Source organism: Meriones unguiculatus, chromosome 7, assembly GCF_030254825.1.
Source record: "Meriones unguiculatus strain TT.TT164.6M chromosome 7, Bangor_MerUng_6.1, whole genome shotgun sequence".
NCBI lineage: Eukaryota > Metazoa > Chordata > Mammalia > Rodentia > Muridae > Meriones > Meriones unguiculatus.
In genome coordinates this window covers 117,142,043-117,167,373 of record NC_083355.1, presented here as the reverse complement: position 1 = coordinate 117,167,373, position 25,331 = coordinate 117,142,043, and the positions used below count along the sequence as shown (strand labels likewise).

The following is a 25,331-nucleotide window of genomic DNA, read 5'->3' as shown; positions in this document are numbered from 1 at the left end:
AACAAAAGCAAACACCCGCTGCTTCCTTGTTAATGCTGCCACCTGGTGGTCAAGTCTGAACTTCAGTGATTCTTTAAAACAAAACAAGAAACCTAAGGTCTCATTTTGTAGCCCTGGTTGGCTTCAAACTCAGAGACCCCTGCCTCCCGGTTCTTGGACCGCAGGCGTGCGCCACCATGCCTGCTTGCCTTTAGTGTCTTGAGCCCCCAACATCGTCCCCGAGAGCCAAGGCCGCAGACACTGGGGTGCTGCCACGTGGAAGAATGATTTATTAGAACAAATTCCATGACAAATCATATAAAATAACCATTTTCTGAAAGACAGCCACAAGACCACCTGAGAACGATGTACAGACACCTTCAAGAAGCCAGGCAGGTGCGACACCAACGCCAGGCCGAAGGCTAGAGTGACAAAGGAACTAAATGTGGGAGGAACACCAATGTGTGCATTAAAAAAAAAAAGAAAGTACAGTGATGATCAGGGGTGGGAGGCATAGAGTCTGCAGGACAGCCACTGACTTTTGGGGAGCAGGCTGTGGGTGATGTGTGGGACATGCGGGGGGAGCAGCCACCAGGCTGGGCTGGCACCTCCTCCAGACAAACAGCAGGCTATACACACACACACAAACACACACGCACACGTAAACTTCAGGTGGGCTGGGCAGAGGCACACAGGACCCGTGCATGATTCTCTATCAGCTAAGTGTAAACAGGGGGACCCATGCTACCTGAGGTCTCTGGGTCCCCCACCGCAGCTACCTCTCCCCAGCGGATTGGTCCTGTTCAGGAGCAACTCCCACACAAATGTCAGGCGGGGTACCGAGCACACCCACACCAGCCTGGTCGATACGGCACTCTCCCCATCCCATTCCAGCCAACAGGCTCTTTGGCTTAGTGCCTCCAGAAACACCAGCAAGGGGCAGCGGCAGCACAGCCACATCTGCTCCCCTGGCAGGCCCCGGCCGAACAAATCCTGAGAAAGCATGAGCGGTAGCGGGCCTGTCCCTGCCAGGCCCCACAAAGGATCAGGCCACGGGAGCCTGCTGCAGTCGCCACACTGTGCCCACGCCATCCAGGATGGCAGGGGCAGGTACGTGGTTTAGATCACAAAGCCGGGAGCTTCCAAATCTCTTTTTCTAACGCTCACTATACCCGAAGGGGCTGTTTGCCCAGCCAGCTACACCCAGTGCCGCTGTCAGGAAGCCCAGGGTTCCTAGTGGGGATGAATCAACTCAGGAGGGCTTGCTGGGACAGTACCCAAACTCAATGGGTTTGGCAGTTGTGTTGGCACCAAAGGCTTAGAGCCATGGGGCTCCTGCCCCGAACACCTCCATGAGTCACTCATCTGCCCAGGCTGATGGGCATTGCAGCATCTCCAGCTGAGAAGGACTCAGGTGGGAGCCACAGAGCAAGCGGCCTCCTTCCTGGACAATTTGGGGACATGCCAAGCTCATTCAGTTGCTGTGTTTGGCACTGACTGGCCCCAGGGTCCAGCCCCTTTCTCTGTCTGGCCTCAAGCCAGCATACAGGGATGAGACAGGGCCTCTCAGGCCGGAGCTGCACCTAGGTCGGGCCTGGTGGAGTCCAGCAATGGTGCAACGTACTCTTTCCTTCAAAGCTAATGAGAATACAACAGTAATGGAGTGGAGGTGAATATGAGGCCTCAACAGCTGGCCCTTGGCAATGGACAGCCCAGGGGTTAGGCTAGGAGGCCGTGGAGGTGGGGTGGCCATGAGCTGGAGGAAGTGGTTGGGGTGCTGGGCACGGGAGGCACCCATCCATGGGGTTATGGCACATATGGGGTTTTCACAGAGAACCGCCTGCAGCCAGGCAGGTGGGCCACGGATGCAAAGGCAGGTACAGGACACACGCGCAGAAGGCTGGCCTTGCCCGCCTCTCGGCTTAGATCAGGAACCTCTCAGCATCAGGAAGGAAGGCAGGCTCTGGGAGGCCAGGGGGGCCGCAGCTTGCCCGCTGTGGGAAGCTCATGAGAGGCAGGGCTGGCAGCAAGGTGTCCACCGAGGCAGGTGAAGTTGAACTCTGAGCTGTTGGCCTGGCTTTCCCAAGTCCTGGCTGACCGGACCCTGTAGAAACCCTGTTTCCCATGAGCAAATCAAGGTTCATGCTGGGGTCCACAATGGCATTGATGACTGGAGGAAAAAAGCAAGGAGTCAGGACAGCTGAGAATCTGGCTATCAGCCCTCAGGGTTGCCCTTACCTGCCCCCGGTCGGGGCCACACCCACCTTCTAGCTGCTTCTGAACACGTCGAAGTTCCTTCAGGATGGAGCTGATTTCCTGGGAAGGACAGAGAGGAGGTAGGCCACAGCAGCAACATGCAGGGGCCTCAAGTTCTCGTGGACTTGGAGTGAGACTGAGGTTGTGGCTCACACCAGCTCAGCAGAGCCCATTGGCTGGGGAGCCCGGGCCAAGGACAGGTCCTTCTGTGTCTTACCTTGTTGGATGTCTTCAGGATGGGCACTTCATTCTCAGCATTGATTCTGGCCTCTAGGTCCTCCCATGCCCGGCCTGTATTCTGGAAGAGGATCCTGGGAGGGGAGCAGGGACAAGGACAGTGACAGAGAACACAGAATGGCACCTCCCCAGACATCTCTTTTGCCATAGTAAAGCTGATGCCATCTCTTGATAGAGTTAAGAGGAAAACCGAAGCCCAGAGCAGGAGCATGACTAGCTACCTGATGTTCAAGGAGGGAATAACTTAGGTAGGGGCAGCTGAGATGGAGATGAAGGCTGGAGAGAGGAAGCAGGAGGACCCCAACCTCAGGGAGCAGTGCAGGGATGCAGAACCTGGCTACCACATGTGATCCATTGGCCTGCACACTCTGACACTGATGATTAGACCCAGTACGTGTGACCCTGTTGGCACTGTACCCTGGGACTACCCACTCACTTCATCTTCTCAGCAAGATGCTCCGTGTTTTCACGAATGGCATGTGACAGCTGGGACACCGGGTTTAGCATCAGGTTATCAAAGATCACCTAGAAGGGTCCAGGCATTAGCATGGCTGCAGCCCCCCACAACTCCCTGCCCCAGCTGGCTGGCCTCTACCTCACAGCCCAGACACTGTCCAAAACATGCCCCGACCCGCAGCCACATATGTGAGAAGGGCACCGTGCCTCCTCACGGTTCCGAGGCCTTGTCTTGTTGGCCAGGGCATCCTCACGGCTGTTGTTCATGTTCTGATCCAAGTTGTGAGAGTTCATGGAGCCAGGCGGCACCTTCTGGAAGTTGAGGCTGGCCTCTGGAATGCGCTGTACCAGCTGCAGAGAATACAGCTGGATGTCATGGCTCGTCTGATGCCGAGGCTCGCCCGATACCCACTCCCTTGGAAGGAGACGGCTGAGCTTGAGGACAAGTCCCCACACCACAAGCTCTCAGGGAGGCTGTGTGGGCTCTTAATAGCCCTCAAATGGAAAACCACAAGATGGCCGAGGGGCCTGGAACTCACCTCTTCCCGGGCTGAGATGGTGGAGGCAGGGGTGTTGGGCACATTCCCAAGTGATGGGCTGCAAGTAGGTCCTGGTGAGCCCAGTGAGTCCCCATCCCCGGCCACATCATGAATCTCCCTGGCCAGGATGGCCACATCTTTCACTAGTGTCTGGCTTAGCCTGTAGTCAACAGGAAAAGACAAGTTCTGCCAGAGGTCCTCTTGGGGGAGCCTCAGCACACAGAAGTGGGGGGCATGCACAGTGACTTAGAACAGTATGTCCAACTCCACTGTAGGCCTGGAGTGTGGGGCCTGCCAGAGCTGGGCCTGGGGAAGGGTCCTACAGGAAGAGTGAGTAGGAACCCTCCCAGACCTTCTCCTCTTCCTGCATGCCACAGCTAGACACTGTAGCTGTCAGCCCCCCCACCAAATGGATACAACCCAGCCACAGAATGTGTGGGTACCACCTTGGTGAGCGGGGAAACGGGGGCAGGGAGGGATGCATGGAGACCATCATGCTGTGCTTCTGACTCCAAGGGTCAGACTTGGGTTGAGGGGCCTTCTAATGTGCCCGAGAGCTACGTTCTGATCACACCATGGGGAACACGTCTCTGTGCTGTAGGACCTACACACAGCTGCCCCAAGGCCAGTGTCACACCTGCCCCTCTCCAGAAATGCCTCATGGTCCCCTACTGGGCTGCCCAGGCTCCTCACCATCTCCTGGTCTGACACTGAGACAACACAGAAGCAGCTCTCTCTGACTATAGGTGACACAAAACTTCTAAGTGTTCCACCCCCTGCAGCTGCTGCCACTCTCGGGTCCTTTCTATATAGAGGCATACTGCACCAGTCTCCTGGCCCAGGAGGCTGGATGCTCGAGCCTGAGAAACCCACAGAGGCCACGCCTTTTCCTGTTCCTCCTTATGTCAGGCTGAGACCTAGGGAACCTCTGTCCTTTGGCTTGTCACCCAAGGGCCATGCATCCTCCTATAGCTTACATGTGCCTCTCAGGAGGTCCCCTCTTTTTCAACCTATTTCTCTTACCTGTCCCCAACATGATCTCATTCCACCACAGACTCAGTTCCTGTCTGTGAGATTCCAGTAGCTGTAAACCCATCCCCATATGGGCCACCGTCCTGAGGGCCATTTGTTACTCGTTGCCTCCCAGTATCCCAAGAGCTCTCAAGTTCAGCATCCTCCACAAAACCCGAGGCCCACATAGCTTCTGGGGGTCCTCTACAAGCCTTTCAGGGCTTGGCCATCAGGGCACTTGGCATAAATCAACTAGACCCATCCCTGCACAGCTTTCCCCACAAGGCACCCAGAGAATGACCCCGTGAGGAAGTTTATTTAGAGTAAAAAGTGTGGTCACACTAGTTCCTGGAACTCAAAATTCCCCCACCCTCCTAGACAGGCATCCATTCATTCACCTAGCCATCTACCCATCCATCACACATCCCTTCATTCACCCATCCATCCACCTTCTTTTATTGTGTTTTTCAGGACAGGGTTTCTCTGTGCAACAGCCCTGGCTGACCTGGAACCTGCTTTGTAGATCAGGCTGGCCTGGAACTCACAGATCTACCTGCCTCCGATTCCTGAGTGCTGGGATTAAAGGCTCGTCACACCTGGCCTCACCCATCCACCTTTATAAACCCATTTATCACGCACTCATCTATTCACCACCCACCAAACAATTTCCAAGCATACGAAGAGTCAGAAGCCAGCCCAGCCTCGTGTCTGCCCTTGGCAAGGGGAGGAATCCATACCTGGCCCTGATGGATCACTCACCTAGCAATCTCTGCGATTTCTGCTGTCTGCACGATGAAGCCATAGGGGTCAGGCTCTTCCTCATCCTCATCTGTGTCCCGGGGGCCTGGGGCCTGGGAGCGTGCCCGGGCAGAGCTGCTGGCCCTCGGGGTCTGCGTGGCTGTCGAGGCACGGGAGCGTGTGTGTTTAGGGGAGCTGTGGTGGGACCCATACTCCTCCTCAGAGGTGGACGTGTAGTCCGAACCCTGCTGCCTCCGCCGAGTGTCTTGAGTGAGGGGGTTGGTTTCAAAAGCGAGAACAGAACAGAGAACACTCAGTGCCTCAGTAGCCCCAGGGTCCCTCGGGACGAGGGCTCTGTGCTGCACGGCAAGCTGCATCCCAGGTGTTCCCAGAAATCCCCAGCAGAAGCACCCCCAGCCCAGAGGACATGCAGGGCCAGGGACCAGGCACTCCTGAGGCCAGAGCGGCATCCAGGGGGCAGGGAGGGGTCAGGGTCATAGACAGCTGTGCCTGATGCGATGAGCACCTCCTTGGACACCAGGAAAGGGTGCTGGGTAGACAATGATGTAAGCCACACACAAGGACCAGCTGTGGGACCACACAGCTGGATCACCAAGTGGGTGAGGTCAGACCACTGTCAGCCCAAGCCAGGTCCCTGTAGCCTTCATCAGACCCACATCCTCCAGTATGGCTGCCTGGGTAGGATCTTAGGCTCCCCAGCTCAGGGCTGTCTTGAGCCCCAGGCAGCGTTGACAGGAAATACACTTTGGATGAAGGGTGGGTGGGGCCAGCATGCTAAGCAGTGCTGGCAGCTTAGGGACAGCAATTTCTGCCAGGCGGATGTCCTCAGTCCAGGCAGCCACTGTGTCCCCATCCAGCGGGCCCAGCAGGCAGGTCTACGAGAAGATGCTGGGAGGCCCCAGGGGTAAGTGGAGTCAGCCAAGAACAGCAGGGCCAAGGGATGGGACTGCAGCACCTCTGCTCAAACCAATCCACTCAATCCACTGGGGCACGGCACTCCTCCCTCGATGGGGTGGGACAGAGGCTATACACACAGGACACCAGCCACTCCAGAAATGGGACCAGCTCCGGCAGCTGCGACAGTCTGTCCCTTCTTACTATACACGTACGCAGCTCAGAGGGCGGGCAGAGTTCACTGTTCCTGCGCACTGATACAGCCCTCTCAGGTCATGGGTTCTGTGGCCATCCAAGGGTGTCAGAAAGACTCCCATTAGACAGACACCCTTCACTGGGCTTCAACACAGGGGGCAGGGAGCACGGGACTTTGGGAGAGCCTTTCTTGGGTCCTCAGCTGGGCAGCTTGGACCCCTACAGAGTCATCAGAAGCACTAGCCTGGTACAGCGCCCTCACCCCCAGGCACTGAGGCCACTGGGGTGATGGGAAGCACCGTGGGGCGGTCTTCTGCCACACAGGAGCCATGGGCGCATCTGGCCAGTGCACATGAGTGTGCAGGGTCTGCAGCGCAGGCACCCAGGGGCTCAGCTGCTGCTGGCCGTCCTGCCCACCCACCAGCCCACTACCCATCACCCCACACTCACTGGAAGAATATCTGGCACTGCCCGGGCGAGCCCTGCTGAAGGGTTGGCGGGGGCCTGTGTTGGCAGCAGTAGCAGCAGCCTTCTTGGCAGCAGCACGGGCCTCGGCTATCGTGGGCTTACGGCTGGTGCTGTAGAGCTCAGCACTGCGGCCAGAGAAGCCAGTGCGGGCAGGGGCTGTCTCAGAGTCACTGGGCCCTGTGAAGGAGCCTGCCCGCTTGCGGGGCATGGCCAGGATGTCCAAGCGTGTCAGTTTCTTGGCCTGCTCAGGGGCTGGCCGGTTTGCTGGCTCAGGGTTGGCAGCAGTCCCCCGTTCACCGTCCACAGCCTCGGTGTCCGAGGCATCCCCCAAACGGGCCCGCCTGAGCCGCGAGGCCCTGGTGGGCCTTGGGGTGGACAGGCTGTTGGAGCGGGTCAGGGCCTGATGTACCTTCTGAGCAGCGGTGGAGGTGCGGCCTTGTTCCTCCCGGGCAGCTGGGGATGGTGGGGGAGCCACGGGTTTCCTGCGAGGCCCTTGTCGACCTGCCACAGCGGCCTCAGGCGTCTCGTGGTTAGAGTTGGGCAGGTGGGCAAGGCCAGAGCCTCGCTCCTCTTCCGGCCAGTCCAGAGACCCTCGAGACCCATGGCCACGCCGCATGGCCAGGCGCCTTGACGGCTCTCCTTGGCCGGAGTCTGCATGGCCTGGCAGGCGATGCTGTCTCTCTGAGAGCCGCTCTCGGGCACTGCCCTGGGTAGCACCCCCTGGGTCTGGCATCGCTGGCGGGGACAGCAGGGTCTCCTTTTGTGGCCCTGGAGTCTGGGGGGTTGTTGGGCTCGGTCCATTCTTGCCGCTGAGTAAGCTAATGGTGCTGGCTGTGTCCACATCTGAATCCCCGGACAAGGAGTCCTCTGGAGGCCTGGGGGTGCTGCCCCCCTCGCACTCTCCTGCAGACTTGGAGCGTAGTTGGGCCTCCAGGGCTGCCAGGGCTGTCTCCGTCTCCTTCAAGATCAGCTGAGTGTCCTGTGTGTGGAAGTCCATCCGGGAGGCTCGGGCTGCAGCCAAGTCTTGGAGAAGCGGGTGGCTGGAAATGTGAGGGAGCTTGCCAGGTGCTGGGGGGCCACTGGTCGGCTCCTTGGTGAAGCTCTCTTGCCGGGCAAAGGCCAGAGCCTCCTTTGGCAGGGCCGGGTCAGGCTCTGGGGAGCGCCCACTGCGTAGCTGTATCACCATCCTCCCATTGGCACTGACGTGGAGGCCGTCTCTTGCTGAAGGGCTGGTCTGGACTATCCGTCCCGGGCCGTCCACCTCCCCAGGAGCCACAAATGACTTCTTGGGGAAGGTGGCCTCTCCATTCTGATCACCAATGAAGAAAGAGGTGGGGGCCAGCTCTCCAGGGGCCCTTGGTGAGCGCTGGCCCCTGGCCCACGCTAGTTCCTCCTGCCGGTCTGTGCCTGGTTCTGGGCCTCGGCCGCCATCTGACCCGCTGGCATCACTGAGGCTATCAGGGTCCAGGTCTTCTTGGCCTATAAGGCGGTTTGCCTGCTCACTGCCAAGCTCTGGTGGCCCTGCGCCGCTCCGCCTGGCAGCTTCAAGACTTGCTGGGCTATCGGCCCTGTCACTGGGCAACTGAGGGAGCAGTCGCCGAGTGCGCACAGGCAGGGGACCCTCAGGCTCTCCAGTTCTGCGCCCAGGACCGTCCTCTGCAAAGCACAAGGCCAATGCAGTTAGAATGGCCAGAGAACTTTGGGACCTATATACACACAGAGCCCCAACCCCCTTCCAGACACAAGCTGGGGCAAACTATGTCTGTGGCCCACCTGAGACCACCTTGGTATGACCCCCAACCCTTAGAGAACTCTGGGCTTACATACCTGCCAAGCCAGCATCTGAGTAGCTGTCAGCCAGGCTAGCCCATCGGGAAACCCATTTCTGACCCCCAGGGGAGCCTGGGACCAAGAGGCTCTGCAGAGAGAAGGGCAAGAAAATATATCCATAAACCCTGAATGGGTGCCAGGAGCTAGAAGAGAGCCATTCACGCTATAGCTGCCATAGGCAATTCCCTCTGCAGAAGCAGCCAGGAGGACCTCGTGACCTTCCCTAGGCCTTCGTGACCCCTTGTCACTACCAAATCAGGACGCAGCCCCAGATCTGCATCTACGACCCTTCCTTTTCTACCCTGACACTTCTTGGGGTGGCTGCACAGCCTTGTACCTGCTGCTCCATCTGGGGAGCCATGCCTGGTGCTCGGGAGGCGAACTCTTGCAGCAAAGCCATCCGCTGGGCCATAGCCCCATCAGTGGATTCATCTTTGTCACCTCTGATGACTGGACGGAAGGTAGCTGAGGACACCCTGGAGAGTTCAGGAGCTTCAAACACCCCAAAAACCTGCCAAAAGGGGATAGCACTGAGGGTCAGAGGGGCCTGGATCTCCACCCCCACAGAGATGCTGCCCGACTATTCAGCTGGGCCCATTCTGAGAAGGTAAGAGTCAGAGCCCAGTGGGGCCTCCCTCCTCCAGGTCCTCTCGCTCAGCTGGACCAGACAGATGATATCACAGCAGCAGGCCACTATTTGATTCCCCCACGTGACCATCAGCCCTGGAGCCCCTCCCTGGTCCACAAGCCCCGTCAGGGTACCATCGGCCATATACTGGTCAAGATACCTGGTCGATCATCTTCCGAGCCTCCTCTACTTCTCGGTCTTGCGCCTCAGTCTCGATAGTGTAGGTGCCCGCATCACTAAGGCTGTCGTCTTCCTCCTGCCTACGCGCCTTGGTCAGCTGAGGGTCAATGGGAGGCGGTGGAGTGGTTGAGGGGGTCACGGGGCTGGCCCCCCGTGGTGTCAAGGGGGCGGGCAGCACCGGAGGCATCTTCTCAGGGCCAGGCCTGGGGGCCGGGGAGCTGTCCCGCATACACTGGGCCATGAAGTCCTGGGCCAGGCGGGAGCGGCGCCCCACACTCCCAAAGGGGCGGGTGGAGGCTCGGGGGACGGGGGAAGTGTTGCCCAGGCGCTCCTCAGTCTTCTCTCGCTTGAGGGAGCTGGCCCTCTGTGGTCCTGAGCTGCTGCCGGAGGCGGCTGCACGGACTGTGACGCCAGGACGCTCTCTGTCAGCAGCCCCAGCAGCCCGGCGCTTGTCGGCCTTGGGGTCTGTGGGTGGGGTGTGTGTAAAAGACTGTGAGCGTTTCTTGCGGGGTGTGTCCTCGTCAAAGAACTCGATGACAAAGGCTTGCTGGTTGTGCAGCAGCTCTTGGGGGTCCCTTTTGATCTGCCTCTGCAGCCGCACCTGCTCCCCACTGGCCTCTGTTGGGGCTCCAGACACCGAAGCCGAAGCCGCCTTGGCCAAGGGGTCCTCCGAGTCGCTCTGTGTGCCATCCTCATGCTTGTGGCCTGAGAGAACCCTCGTTCATCAGCATACAGTGAGCAGCCTTGGGGAGCCTCCCCGCCCCACACCCACAGGGAATGGATCCAAACTGACCCCGTGTGGAGGGAGGCCCTGCGCCACCTGGAGCCTAGCAAGTGTGACTCGGTGATGTGGAAAACGCTAGACACTGCCCCGCCCCCAGGCCAGGCAGGTGGTTCTCGGCCAGTTCACTGGAAAGTGAAAGGCAGCCAAGCCACCTGGGCCCTCCCTGCCACGGTGTGGAGACAGGCAGACCACCTGCTTAAGAACTTGCCCAGATGCCCAGCAGGCACTCACCCTTCAGGGTACGGGTGTGGACAGGAAGGTCGCTTTTGGTGCTGTGGCGGTCATCCCCTGGGCCATCCCGGCGCAGCAGGCTCGGATCATTCTGCACCAGCCAGTCCGCTACCTTGGTTTCGGCAGAGACCATCTCCACAGGTGTGGCCTCCTTGCTTGGGGGCCGCCGCTGGCGCAGGGAGAACTTGGTGATGTGGTCTTTGATCTTCACCTTGCCTGGGCTGCAGTCATCAAACTCAATGGTGAAGGAGGCGTGGCTCTGTACCACAGGGGCTGACCCGCTACCACCTGCCTCCTGGTCCTTTGTGGGCACTTCCTGTGCTGGCACCTCGGGGAGCCGTGGTGGCTGTGGGGCTTCCTTGGTGGGGATCTCGAAGTAGCTGGGCTCACGTCTGAACGAGTAGTCCGTAGGCTCGATGGGAGCACGACAGCTGTCTAAATCACCATCTTGCTGTGCCGCATCCTTGGGGTGCTCTGTGAGGAGGGATCCTCAGGTCAAGCCGCTAAAAGGCCACCCTGCTACCCTCTACCCTAGTCATAGCTGGAGCGCCGAGGCTCACCTGGGTAGGGCTCCTCCTGGTGCCGGTCTTCAGCTGGCGTGGCACTGTCATCCTCGCCCCACCAGGAGGGCTGGCCGTACAAGGGCGTGCGGTAAGCTACTGCCTCTGCAGGGGAGTTTGGAATTTAGGAATAGGGCCAGTCTTCCGACCAGGCCCTGGGCTTACTTCCGGCTGAGATCTGCAGTTACTCAAGGCCCTGGCCAGTTGGTGACCACTCTTTCCACATCTGTGGGTAAAGACGGCCACTAACCCTGCCTGGGCCTCTCTCAGGTGGTGACGTAGGAAGGTTCATCTTAGGAGATACAGTCTTTAGGGGCAGCCTGTCCTGGGCAAGGAGGCTGCATTCTCTGCCTTACAGTATACAAAGCAGCAAGAGCCCATCAACAAGGTCTGGCTTCTTCTAAGTTCTATAAATAGCTCTGCCATAACGGGTGGCCCTAGGGCTGAAGGCCACCACAGTCTCAGTGACCCAATATGACACTTTGGTGGGTTTGTTTTACTGTCTGGATCCCTGTCTAGAAGTTAACATTCTAACTCCATGAATCTAGGTTTTTAGCTCCTGTCCAGGCAAGAGCAGAGTCGAGTGCCCCAGGGCAGAGAGTCGGCTATAATACGCAAACAGCCCTGTCCCCCCAAAGCCCTTTGGTCCAACAGCCACCAGAGCCTTGGTTCCTTGCCCAGCTGCTCACACCAGCAGGCAGCAAGGAAGTCTGGCTGGGTTACCTGTCAGTCAGCTGTCCCTTGGTATTTTGTGCATGCTGTCTTTTCCTCCAGGGACTCCACTCTACAAAATCACCATCTATTCCTTACACAAATAATGGGTTTCTTCATGGCATTCCCCTGTGCCATACCATAGGCACTGCTCTTATTCCGCCATCCACACCCAGGCTGACTAAGGACCTCCTTTACCCAGTGCTGGGCAGTGGCCCTTGAAGCAGCATGCCTCTGCCACTGAGCAGGGCTCTCCAAGCTGCTGGCTCCAAGCCTATCCTGGATCCTCCAATGTGCTGTGTCTGCTCCGTGGGAAACTCACTTGCCCAGCTGGCTGCACCTGCTATAGCCTCAGGGACAGCCCCAAGCCACTGTCACCAGCTGTGTTACTCACAGCCTGGACACTGACAGGTGCTCTGAGCAGGTCACATGGCTTTCTGGAAACCTGCCCAGTCCCCAGCAGCCTTCCCAAAGACAAGCATAGGTCACTGTTCAGGGCACACCTGCATCCCAGCTACTCCGTGTGGGCATGTGGGCTGACCCATAATGCACAGCAGGTGTTGGCCAAGGCTGGGGCAACAAGGTGACCTTCCTGATGCAGAAAGAACATGAACCTTGGTTTCCTGGAAATCCCTTCTTCCACCTAGAACATGCCCAGCCTACCACTGCACACCCAGGCAGGGCTCATGCTTCCTGTTGCTGTGCTGTGTGTCCCTGCGCCCACCTAGACTCAGATGGCGCTGCCCTCCTCTGCAATACCCCCTCAGAACATACAGCAGACCTTACCTTGCAGTCACCTTCCCCCGCCCCCAGCCCCAGAGGCCATGTAATCTGCAGACTCAGGCCCAGATTCCCGACTTCAAGGAATTTAGTCCTGCCTGCCTCTGAGCTGCGGCAGACCACAAGGGTGGCCTCTGATGATCCATCAGCTGATGGAAGCTCCAGGGCCTGAGAAAAGCAGGCATGCCTGGGGAAGTATGTGCATTCCCCCCCTAGGGTGCAGACACATAAGACAAGGCAGGGTTAAGCAGGCCTGGGCCCTGACTACTGAGTTGTGTTGTGAATGCTGAGTGCAAGCTGGGGTGAGGAGTCACATGGGAAGGGGGGTAGGAAAAAGTAGGAGAAGATGGTACCCAGAGGGGCAGGGGGAAACAGGGATGGAGACAGACAGGCCTTGGGTGGCTCTACATGTTTGCCCTTCTCCTGCCCATCCTGGTCCCCACACCCACGGCCTACCTGATCCATGTCTCCGGTCCCCTTTCTCTGGCCTGAGTTGTGAGGACTCGCAGTAGGGCGTGTGCTCCGGCAGCACCTCCCCCCTCTTGGGGGCAGAGACCTTGACGCTCACCTGCAGCTGGCTGGTGTACTTCTCGTGCTGTGGACAAGCACAGGGTGAGGGCACAGGGTGAGGGCTAGTGTGCCAGCCTTGGAGAGCCTCCAGGCAGCCCTGCCTCTCCCACAAGAACAGAAAGAATGTGAGACTAGTCCATCTGCTGGTAGCTGAGGATTCTAGGCCCTGTGGAGGAGGCTAGTTCAGAGCTAGGCCGAGAGCTGGAGTCTGCTTCTCTGGAAGGAAGGAAGCAGGCAAGAATCACAGGGCAGAGCCTCAGAGACCATCCTCCTCCTGGCCCCACCTGAAACAGGCCCTTGGGAGGGTTAGCCACTCAGGAGCCTAGCTGCAGGACTCTACAAATTCATTTAGAAAACTGGGTAAGGACAGACCACTCCCATGGTTCACCCAAGAGCTCAAAGCTCCGTGACCCACACAAACAAGGGAAAGGAAACACTAGGCTGCCATAGGATCCTAACTCCCTGGATGAGGCTCCAACCACTGTGACCTCAGCAGTCTCAACGATGCCAACGCAGAGGACACACTGGTGGCCTCAATTTGCCCTCCACTTCCTGACCCCCCCCCTTGTATCCTCCCCTGGGTGGGTTCATGGCCCAAGAAAGAGTGCAGTCTGGCTTTCTACTTTGCTGGGCCCACTGGTGGCATACTCTACTCCTCATGGATCCGGGTCTCCTGCTGGATGACCCCAGTGTCCACCCACATCCACTACTGCCCAACTTAGCACCATGGGCTATCTCCTGAGCCACAGACCATGTCCCACCCACTACCTGACTTACAAGGTCCAAAGCTGTATCTTGTAGGGTTCAAAAGCCCCAACTGTTCCAGGTGGCCAACCACTCAGCCTTCACCTTCCCAGCTGTCCCTACCACCTGTTGTTGTGTATAAGCCTGAGGGTAATGACTGCTTTTCACCTGCTGGACTGGGACATCCAGCAGGACAGGTCAAGCAGCCCTGATTCATGGCACCTGAAGCCAGCAAAGGGTGGCTCAGGAGCTTGGGGAAGGTGTCTTGGGGAGATGCCAAAGCAGGGGCAGAGAATGGTAGGCTGTGGGGCTCAGCCCTCACAGGCAGGGGTCCCACAAGGGGGCTTTCTTAGTCTCCGGGCCTCCTCGATACTGACCTTGAGCGCCTCCTCAGGGACTCGGTGCTGCACGCGCTCTAGCACATACATGTTGGAATGTGGCTAAGTTAAGGAGAACACAGAATGGGAGGAGCAGGAAAGGCCTGTGGCTGCAGCACAGAGGCGAGCACTGTCGTCATCAGTGCGAGTAGGTGGACTCAACTACTCCTGGAGGTGGAAAAGAGCCCCTTCTTGGGGAGGACCAATCACACCCCACCATAGAATATGCAGGCTTCAGAACTCAAGGTCAAACCAGGACTCTAGGTCCCAAAGAGTAATGGCCTGTTCCTTAGCCCCTTGGTGACCCCAGGCTGAGCATGCAGACAGGCAGGCTGAGGCTGGGGTCGGGCTGGAGCACCACAGAACGCCCTTTCAGCAGAGGGAGTCCAACCTCAGGTAACCTCTAGGCCTGAGAGCCTCAGCTGTGACTTAGAAATCCCCTAATCTGCTTTAAGACACAGAGCAACTGTGGCCTCGGTCCTGATGGAACCAAGTAGGGGAGTCCTTCAGGAAAGGATATCATAGCCAAAGCGGATGACATCATTGAGCTTCAGTGTGATATACTTCTGGTCTGGGATGCGCACGTCATTCACAAATGTCTACAGAAGAGAGGGGAAGAGAAGGCCTGAGCAGATCTTCCTTGCCTTACTGTGTTCCTGGCTCCGTCGTAGGAGCCAACCTCTCAGGCAGCAAACCCTTCAGGTGGGAAAGTCTGACTGGGACTGAGGCCCGATGCCCCAGCGATCCTGCCCAGCCCGGTGGATGGCCTACTTGTTCCAAAGCCCCAGCAGGAAGGGCTGCAATGAATGAAGGGTGGAGGAGGGGAGTTGAGGGTGATGCTAAGCCTTGGTCCCAGGTTCACACTGTGCAGGCTGAGCACACTGGCGTGACCGTGGGTCGCCTGCGCAGGGCTGCACAAGTAGGAATGGGTCAGAGTCTGTTTTCTTATTGAAAACAGGGATGGCCTGTCTTCATGGAAGGAAGCATGTCTAGACAGGACAGACACAAAACCCCAGAGAGGCCACCTGTCCTTCCAGCTCCTTTCACCCAATGCCTCACTCACACAGTCAGGGCCTCCCTTCTTCCCTAGCTAGTACCACTCAAAGAACAAAGGGACACACACTCCCTTCCACAAGTGGGGTTGGGCACAGCTCATTGCTTTTGGGGGGGAACTCATTTCCTAGCTTTGTACCTCCCTAGTCCAACAGGGCTCTGGACTCTATGGCTGAAGAAGGTCTCATCTTCAACCAACGGGGGCTCTGGACAGGTCCCTGGAGTAAAGGGAGCCAGGGGTGGGCATGACTGTGGCTGGGGGAGGCGGGGACCAAGCAACAGCCAAGTACACTCACCCCATTGAGACTGCCCAGGTCCTTCACCCAGTGCTCATCACGGTCCTGGTCGTAGTTGATGACGGCATGCTGCTTGTCCACGCTACGGGACTGGAGGAAAGAGATGATGGTCCTCAGGTGCCTCACCCCAGGGTAGGGTCCCCATGTTGCCACTGTCTATCGTAATACCAACACCCTTGGGCCTCAAAGCTCCTGCACAGCCCCCTCCCAAGAGTGCAGTCAAAGCCACCCAACTGCCACAGGGCTATGCAAGGCACCAGAGCCACTCCGTCCTAGTGCCACCCAGGACCTTCCTTCCATGAGCACTCTCCCCAGTACCCCATTTCCAGTGCAGGTGCTGGCTCCTGCGTCAGTGTGGGATAGCATGGGCAGCCTTGCATGCATTCTGAGAGAGGCTATTCCCTCCCAAGGGCAGGCAGGGGAGGCCAGCCCACAGGGGCACACAAGCCTGCGTGATGGGTACACACACCTCTGATGGTGCTCACTGATCACTCGGCTCCCCCACCTAGCTCCCGCCGGCCCACCAAGCAGGGCCTGGCTTGCACCTGCTCATGCTGTGCCCAGGTACTCATTAAACCATGTATGTGGTACCTCCCCACTCCACATTGGTTTCACCTTGACCTGACCACCAACCTGCCCAGGACCCCTCCCCAGGATAGTCACCCGGATCTTCACAGGGCTGAGCCCCCAGATTCTATGCCCAGGACATAGGCAGCAACAGGGTCGCACTACTTGCTTAGGTGCTATTGGTGTGGGTCCACGTCACCAGTCTACGAAGCCGACTACGTCAGCACCCCTGCCTCCCTGTGCTCATTTCCATCCCCACAGCACTTGGGACCTGTACTTCGAGGGACAGTGGCGTCTGCCTGGCCCATTTCCTGAGGAGTTCAGCCTGAGAGATGACAGCAAAGCCAATCAATGCTGGGAGACTGCTGAGCTCAGGTAAAGCATATACCCCAGGCTGGGCCTTCCAAACCATGAGCTCCACCTCCAGAGCACACTGGTGAGGGCCCCCGTGACAGGATATCCCAGGGTATGGGCTTCTCAGCTCAGAACTCAGGGCACAGGCCCCTCCAGCTGCCCATCACTACGGCGCAGCCTCTCTTCCTTTCAGGTATCATCGTCCTGCCCTGCCCCCAGCAATAACAAGTCCATTCAGGGCCAGCCACGTAGCAGGGACTGGGGAGAGGATTTTCATGGGCTCTGGCCCAGCCCACTCTACTGCTAGCCATGTGGCATGGCAGAGGAGACTTTGTCTCCAGCCCCAGAGGAGATAGTAGGGGAGATCCTAAAGACAGGACTGCAGCTGGGTGGGTTCCAGGTGGACCTTAGCCCAGCCTCTATGGTCACTGCCGCCTGGGCAATAAGGCCCCAGCAGCCCCCGGTGTCTGGCTTGTTCACGATGACAGGCTGTAGTGAGGTAGGCTCTGGGGGAAGGGGCTGAGAGAGGGTCACACCTCATCCTTTCAGGAAGTGAGTGGATTCAAGGGCAGTGTCCAGGGGTGATCATCCTTTGGCTGCCTCCCCCAGAGTAGCCCACATTTCTGCTAGGGACATACAGGTTAAGACTTGGCCTCCTCGGTGTCTCCCCGTGACATCCCCAGGCCTGTCCTGACCTAGTTCACCTGTTCCCAAAGCCACAGGCTTCTGACAGAGCAGGTCGTTGACCCTGAGACGGCCAGCTCCATCCCCAAGGCCCATATTGGGCTGGCCCAAGTTTCTTGTCTATAGCTGTACCTACAGATATTTGGAGGGCACAGGGCAAACACCTGGCCAGATATCATTTCACTTGCTTACCAAAATCCTAGCCTATACCTAGCCCCGTGCCCCACTGCCAGACACAAGGGCTCCTGGGTGAGAGAGGGCAGCTGCTTCAGGGAAGCTCAGACTTAGGGCCAAGGTCCAGAAAGGGCAGGGATGTGGGTGTAGCCCAGGCCTAAGCTAAGGCCTTAGCTGCTGGCCTAAAGTGGATGAGATGGCAGCTTGGGCTGACCCCTGAAGCACTTCAGGCTGACCACTGCAGGCCCGAAGCCTCATCCACCCTGCACCCGATGACCCCCTCCTCCACTCACCCTGGACACCTCCAGGCAGTTCAGTCCTCTGCCCTCCAGGATCTTTCCAGGAATGCCCACCCTGGCCATTCCTAAGGGTATACTCTGCTGGCTTCTGTATTCAGTTGGTTTCAGTCTACATCCAAAACATGCTCCCTCCTCAGCTTGGCCTCACAGTCCTTGCCATCATCCTGACTGCAGCATCCTGACCTTGCCCAGCCCTGAGTAACTTCCTTAGCCCCCACGGCTTGCATATCCAGAGACCCAAGGCTCCGGAGGCCTCTCCATACCCGCTTCTTTCTGCCAGGCCAGACAGGCTCTAGTCACACCACATCCTCACCGAGGGTGGGTTCCAGCCCTCCTGATGCCATCCACCTGGAACCATCCCCTCCCTGCACCCACCCCGCCTCTCCCCACAGCATCCCTCCTACCCTGACCTATTTCCAGAACCTCTGTCTTGACACAGGGTTCGCATGAGCCCCTACTCATAGTGGGCTTGGAAGCCTACCAAGTCCTAGGACTGTCCCTCATGACAAATTCCTCTCAGATTACAGAAGAGGAAGGAATTGAGCTGCCTTCTTGCCACCCCCAGCCAGGAATCTCCCATCACCTAGGACCAGCAGTAAAGTTCACCCAGCCACAGCCACATGCTCAGAAGGTAGAAGCTGGAGCAGCCAGGAGACTCAGCTCTGGGCGCAGCACTCAAGACTGGTCTCAACTGGAGACTGGAGAGAAACACTGAGCCAGAGAGTGGACACACACAGGCGCGAGAGTGGGCAGCAGAGCACCAGGCACACACTAAAGGAGAAGTTAATGGTCCATGCTTACTTAAAATGTTAAAATGATAGGTTTCTAAAATTCATGCCTGGCACCCTCCCTCCAGGACGGGAAGAGCCCCGTCCTGGCAGTGCTGACCCCGGCAGTGCCACACCCAGGGCTCTGGGCATGCCTTCCTGCCAGCTCATCACCAGCATAACCATAGCAGAGCTATAGGCATCCACAGCAGCTGGCTGAACTTGCTCTGTGAACAGGGCCTCTGAGGCTCCTTGGCTCTGGGATGTGCTTTCTGGGTTAGGGTGTCACACAGAGCCAAGGACAGCCAAAGAACAGACCAGGTGGAGGCAGAAGCCAGCTCTCCATAAGCTAGCAGCACACGCAAGCACACACATATATATCATATATAACACATTAAAAACACAAAAAAACAAAAAGATGCTTGCAGCCAAGCATGGGGTTTAATCCAGCACTCAGGGAGGCAGAGGTAGACAGATGGTTGGCTAGCCTGGGCTACAAAGTGAGTCCAGGACAGCCAAGGCTACACAGAGAAGCCATGTCTCAAGAAAACAAAAACAAAAGCTTAACACCTCATGTATGTGCACATGTGCTCCCATTTCCCTGATACTGCACGTCATGAATAGGTGCTGGCTCTGTGCCAGGCCTCCTCTGCGGGTGCTGTGTTGAATAACGAGCAGGCCTGGAGAGCACAGCCCCCTGGTAGCACGCGGCTACTGGTGATGGCTCTGCCCCCAGCACACAATACAAAACTCCTCAGGCCCCTCTGCCTGGCTGCCCAGCTCCCCTAGCTGCCCCTCTGCCCTCCCACACCCAACTCTCTCTGCAGTGGACCCTCCAACTCCTTAAAGAGAGGTCCTTTCCTCACAGCCCTGTTGACGGCCTCCTCCTCACTGCCCTTCGTTTGTGTTGATGTCTGGTAGGTCCTAGTCCTCCAATCCCACCCATAGTGACATCTGCTCATACTGAAGCAGGGTTCTGTATTCCTGTGGCTGGCCAGGGGTGTGGGCTAGCACAGGGTAGGAGTGGGGTGAGCGGACTCCAGAGGGGAGACCCACAACAGGGAAGAAGTCTCTCTAACAGCTGAGGTGAACAGGAGCTGGCTGGGGTAAGGGAACAGGGGCAATGGTGGCCCCTGGCAGAGATGTAGGTAGAGGGGACAGAAGAGGAGGACAAGTCTAGGCTATTTTGAAGGGCCCCAGGGCAGCAACAGAGCAACCAGAGCAGCCCAGATGCTGGGGTCAGGGCAGGTGCAAATGTTATGTAAATTCTACTAAAGGGGAGCTACCAGGAAGAAGCAAGCCCTGGGGCTCCTTATTATGGTATGCTCCACAGAGAGTGAGGGGGTCAAGAAAGCCAGAAGGAGAGCAGAGGCCAAGAGGGTGAGAGGAACAGGTGGCCTGAACAAGGGTCAGTAGGGCATGGCAGGGCAAGGCTGCACTACTGCAGGGGCGCTAGGAGGGCTTCAGCTCTGCACTCATTCTATACCTGCATGACCTCCAAAGCCTCAGCTAACGCACGTAAGAAGATAGACACCCCTTTCATAATCACATCCCTCAAGGACAGGGAGGACAGAAATGCAGGGTGCCCAGCCTGGGGTTACCCAGCATGGAAAAACTGCTGCTGTTCTGGTCCTGTTCAGGGTTCTACCACTAAGAAGCTCAGAAATTAAGCACCTGACCCCAAACCTTCTCTGTGTACAATGACCTCTGAGTAAGAGCCCTGGAGGACGGTCCAGGTATAGGAGAGAGCGCCTGCTCCCGGTCCCCAGCACCCCAGCCTCACTCCAGCTACCTCAAAGTGTTGCCTGTTCCAGGGAGCCAACCTGATGGCTCTCGGGAAGAGAGCAAAGCCACTGCCAAGGCCATGCCTATATGCAGACCACATCGTGAGGGGGCAACCCGGCGGCCAGGGCTGTGGGTACGGGCTGGGAGTGCAGCTTTCAGCTCCTCCCTGTTGCACGGTTTTCGTACTTTCAAATGAGCTAGTTCCTCTCCGTGAAGCCAGTGTCATAAATAAATAAGCTTCACTGTGTATTCTTCCAGTCCCTGTACTCTCTCACACTCTGCAAACACTGCTCGGTAGAACCTACATGACCCAAACGGACCTTACGGGGCAGATGTGACTGCTCCCCGCGGCAGAGTCATGAAGAGACAGGGACTGTGTTAAGGGATGGGTGGGGACCCGTGGTTAAGTTGTCAAAGACAGGCAACTTCAAAAGGCAGCACCTTCTGGCAGGGTCCCCATTTGGCATAAAGAGTGAATAAGTTGCCTCAGGCATATTTTATAAGGATCATGTCCTGGTTGTTTTCTTTGTGTTTGTTTGTTTGTTTGTTTTTGTTGACCTGACACAAGCTAGTGTCAAATGGAAAGAGGGGCCTCAATTGAGAAAATGAATCTGTCAGATTCCCTGCATACAAGCCAGGGGCATTTTCTTATTGCTAATTGACAGGGAATGATCCTGCCCACTGTGGGTAGTGCCACCCTTGAACAGGTGGTCCGGAGTGGTAAAGAAAGTGCGCTGGGCAAGCCAAGAAGGGCAAGCCAGTGAACACTATTCCTCTAAGGCCTCTGTTTCAGTCAGTTCCTGCTTCAGGGTTACTTCCTTTTGTGACTGAGTATAAACTGTAAGGTGAAATAAACACTGTCCTCCCCAAGCTGCCTTTGGTTCTGGTTTTTAGCACAATAGAACCCTAAGACAGACCTTAATGCCACCCATGAGGATATCTCTTAATATCATCCCACTAGGGCTGGAGAGATTGGCTCAGCAGTTAAGAGCACTGGCTACTTTTCCAAAGGTCCTGAGTTCAAGTCCCAGCAACCACATGGTGGCTCATAGCCATCTGTAGTGAGATCTGGTGCCCTCTTCTGGTATGCAGGTGTACATGCAGGCAGAATAATATATAAATAATAAGTAAATAAATCTTTAAAACAAAAACAGAGGTAGCATTTTAGCCAGGTGCAGTGACACATGCCTGTAATCACAGCACTCAGGGAGGCAGAGGCAGGCAGATCTCTGTCAATTCCAGGTCAGCCTGGTCTACAAAGCGAGTCCAAGACAGCTAACGCTACACTGAAAACTGTCTCAAAAACTGAAACAAACAAATCATCCCACTAGGGGCCAGAGCTAACATTTAACCTTTGAGGGACATGAACTCTCAGAAAGCAGCATAGGGGCTGTGCAAGCCATGGACAGGGACATCAAGGCTCGCTGTCCATGCTCAGCTCAAGCTCAGCCTACTCTCTGGAACCTCACACCCCCAGGAGTGTGCAATATGGCCCTACTGCACGTGGGAGACTAAACACAAAGAAGATCCATCCAGGGGCACTGGGCAGCTGCTCCAAGCAGACCCTTTGCTGGGCCAGAAACCCTATCCTGCAATGCTCAGTAGCCATGCCTACAGGCCTAAACCCAGGGCTGCTCAGATCTCAGGTAAGAACACGGCTCTGCCCATCTGTAAAAGCCCAAGTGACCATGCATACCATCAGGACATTCATTTCCTTCTCAGAGTCCCATGAAGGGGAGCGGAGCCCAGAGGCTGGAGGCCAGGATCCCGTGCTCTGTGCTAGGGTGGAAGCAGTCCAGGACTGCAAGAAGCCTAACTCATTTGTAGCCCTAGGTCAGGATGGGCTCTGCAGGTCAGTACCCCACCACGCCCTTTGTTCCCAAGCCAGATACATGAACCCCAAGAAACCTAACGCAGGCTCTGAAACCCAGGCAGCCCAGCCATACCACCCTTTCTAGTCCAGGGAGGGGACCCATCCTGTCAGGGCACATGATAACATCACCAGCACCATCCACCATCTGATCATGTTTGGGAACAAGACCTTCAGGACGGCCCTCAGGCAACCGCTATGGCAAAGCAATAAGGACACAAACGAGCCTTCTTCCAGTACCTTCGGAGATGCTCCTCAGCCCCATCCACACAGGACACCTTCTCAGCCTTCCAGGAAGCCTGCACTTTCTTGTCAGATAGGTCTGACACGAAAGAGCAAGAACCCAGGTCTTTGACCATTCACTCAACACAGCCTACTCTCTGTAGCCTACTTCTACCCATGCCCACCTCGGGATCTAGGGCCCAGGCAATGAGGGGTCTCTTCCTCACTGTAAGGTCCCTAAATCACCTTCCGAAATGGAAGAGAACCCCACTCACCTGCAACATAAGCTCACACTCGTCTCGGCCCACGAAGATGAGTTCCCTCGGGAGCCGGTGGCGGGTACCACTGCTGCTCACCAGGAACCATGATGTGACACTCATCTTGGCACTGAGGAGGCCAGCCTGGCCCTGTGGAGAGACGGCCAACAGTGGAGCTCCCCAGCCTGGACTTTAGTCCCCCAGATAGACGCAAGACCAGCACAGACCTGCTCCTTAAAAGCCCGTGGCTATGGTCTCACAGTCTCCTTTGTGCTCCAGGCCTCACACTCCTTTTCTCTAGGTGACTGTGGCCGTGCTGCACGAACCATGAGGAAGAGCTCCCAGGAAGTACCCAGCACAGCCCACTGAGGTCTCTAGGACATACACCCTTACCAGAGGGTCTGTGTCCCTCCAGCAGGCCACTCTACAAATCCCGGGGCAAGAAAGAAGTCTTCGGAGCACAGGACCGGCTCCATCACCACAGAGCCCAGTACGACATGAAAATTCAAGCCTTGTTCAAACACAGGAAATGAGCTTCAAGAGCAGAGCATGAGCCCAAGCATGGGTCTGGGCAGTGGCTCTATGCTGGCCTAGTGGTCCAAGAGGGCAGTCTACAGCTACTGAGTCCCAGTGCAGCACAAGTTGTTATTCCGTGAAGAACAACTAGAGTGGCCGGGTTGGGGCTCGATGGCATAGCACTTGCCAGGGGGTGCCAGGCCCTGGATTTGAACCCTCATACCTTAGAACACACACACACACACACACACACACCTCACAAGAGACTCACACCCCTCAGTCAGGAGACTGAGCAACAGCGGGAATAACTAAGCGACAACTGCTTCCATTTCATCAAGGAGTAAGGCAGCAGCACGGGACAGAGGTGAGGGCAGGGCCACAGTGTACATGATGAGTACAGAAAGACTGTGGGTTCGCCATGAGGTGGCCAGGTAGAAGCTGTCACTGACACAGGAGCAGCCGCACAAGGCCCTCCCTTATCTCTCTGGAAGGATGGACACACACAACACACATCTCAAGAGGTCACACTAGTGATCCTAGGGCCCAAACCCTATCCTACAATGCCCAGTAGCCATGCCTAGAGGCCTAAACCCAGGGCTGCTCAGATCTCAGGTAAGAACACAGGGCTCTGCCCATCTGTAAAAGCCCAAGTGACCATGCATAGCCTAGCACTCCGTCAGGATGCAGGAAAAAAATGAAAAAAGAAAAAAACCTGCATCAGTAGAAAATAGCTCCATGTGTCCAGGAGCACACCCTCTACCAGACTCTGGGGTCCCCCTGTCCTTAGGGCCCAGCTTCTAGAGAGGCAAGGACTAAAGGGGCGAGACTTGAGTGCCATTGCAGCCCCCAGGACACAGACCCCATGGGTCTCCCTAGCCTTAACTCCCAGAAAGACCCAACTCTACTGCCAAAGGTGTCAGGGCGGTTGTGAAGGCCCCGAGAGGATCAGTGAGCCTCCCAGCCCCACCCAGCCCCGATGTCTCCCACACTGACATCACCTGCTGCCATCTCACTGTGGACAGCAGGCACGGGGACTCCCTCAGAGGAGAGGGAGGCCAAACCCCAGAGTCTGGTCATGGGGTGACCACTGCCACTGCCAGTCCAACTTAGAAAGGCTATGGAGCCAGGGCTTGCTGGAGGAGGTCTGGGGCTGGGCTAGCACGGCTATGGTTGCTAGGAGAGAGAATAATAAACACCCCAAACTTGTCCCCTCAGCTGCGCCAGCCAGAAGAGCCACCACCCGAAGGTGAAGGAGGAGGTGGCTGTGGTGATGCGGATGCTGAAGGAGGCAGGGAGCAGCCCAGTGGTTGAAAGAAGCGGACAGAACGAGGTCCCCTCCCGGCCGCAGAGGCAGGCCCAAAGGAGACAGGAAAACCAGGGAGACGGTGGCGGCTAAAGGGAAAGAAGGAGAGAAGGAAGACGGAGGGAGGGACCACAGGGGGAGGGGGGCGCACCGGGCAGCCGGGAGGAGGCGGGGAGGCAGGCAATCAGGCGCGCCAGGCCCAGAGGGGGAGGGAGCGGCGTTGTCTCCTGAATCAGCGCTGGCCGTGCCCGGGCGGGGACCCGACGCCCAGGTCTACCCACTCGGCAGGCCGCGTAGACATGCGCGGGGCCAGGCCTTGTCGCCGATGTCAGGCGGCCCCTCCCGGGCGCGCACAGACCTGAGCAGCATCGGCGAGCACTGGCCGGGCCAGGTGTACTGGGCACCCTCGTCCAGCGCCCTCCTCGCCGCCGCCTTTGTCCAAGCCCGCCCAGCTCCCGTGTGGCCCCGAGGCGCGCAGGTGCCATGCTGGAGGCCCAGGCGCCGTGAGCGCAGGGCTGGCGCGGCCCCTCCTGCGTCCTACCTGTGCTCCCGCCAGGGCCGCGGCTCACCCTCCTGATCGCTGCCCGGCCCAGCCCGGCCCTCCGCCCGCCCGGCCGAGCGCTGGGCGGGGCCGCCGCCTAGGACATGCCCGGCGCGGCCCGCACGCTGGCGGCAGCCCCGGCCGAGCCCACGGGCAGAGCGCCGGACCGCGGCCTCGCGCGGCGGGTCCCCTGACGTCTGCGGCGGCACGCTCCGCCCCAGCGCGCCCCGCCCCTGTGTTGCCCCACCCCTGTGTCGCCCCGCCCCCCGGAAACCAGGTTAGGGAGGTCCAGCCGCAGCAGGTGAGCTGGACTCTCCAGCGCCCCCACAGAAGCTGCACGCAGCTTCACTGGTTCTGTCTACCGAACCCCGGCGCACCCGGTCGGGCAGCCAGAAACTGGCTTTGTTCCCGGCCCCGCGTCTCCCCACCCTGCGCACCCCGATCCCCTTCTCTC

The 25,331-nt window shown here is 57.7% G+C and overlaps 1 protein-coding gene across 2 annotated transcripts; it reads right to left on the bottom strand.

Moving 5' to 3' along the window:
- Positions 1 to 246: 246 nt before the first annotated feature.
- On the bottom strand, positions 247 to 25,072 carry Cep170b (centrosomal protein 170B). 2 transcript variants are annotated; one of them, XM_021654154.2, is made up of 19 exons: positions 24,878 to 25,072; positions 22,536 to 22,667; positions 15,539 to 15,628; positions 14,710 to 14,788; positions 14,190 to 14,248; positions 12,955 to 13,093; positions 11,008 to 11,112; positions 10,448 to 10,921; positions 9,413 to 10,137; positions 8,962 to 9,135; positions 8,622 to 8,712; positions 6,777 to 8,450; positions 5,238 to 5,481; positions 3,468 to 3,627; positions 3,136 to 3,279; positions 2,909 to 2,997; positions 2,453 to 2,546; positions 2,244 to 2,295; positions 247 to 2,149 (listed from the first exon to the last, which is right to left on the bottom strand). In XM_021654154.2, the coding sequence occupies exons 2-19, from the start codon at positions 22,638 to 22,640 to the stop codon at positions 1,902 to 1,904; spliced, it is 4,746 nt and encodes a 1,581-aa protein (XP_021509829.1). In that variant the 5' UTR covers positions 22,641 to 22,667; positions 24,878 to 25,072; the 3' UTR covers positions 247 to 1,901. The 2 variants fall into 2 exon arrangements, with proteins under 2 accessions (XP_021509829.1, XP_021509830.1); XM_021654155.2 differs by having other exon boundaries at positions 5,238 to 5,376.
- Positions 25,073 to 25,331: the final 259 nt, after the last annotated feature.

Bases quoted from the DNA above. Each gene is read 5' to 3' on its own strand.
- Cep170b (XM_021654154.2), bottom strand. From the start codon at position 22,640: ATGAGTGTCACATCATGGTTCCTGGTGAGCAGCAGTGGTACCCGCCAC. The intron at 10,138-10,447 runs GTGAGTGCCTGC...GGGTTCTCTCAG, and splicing joins CCACACCCGTACCCTGAAGG to GCCACAAGCATGAGGATGGC. The intron at 8,713-8,961 runs GTACAAGGCTGT...TTCTCTCTGCAG, and splicing joins CTCCCCAGATGGAGCAGCAG to AGCCTCTTGGTCCCAGGCTC.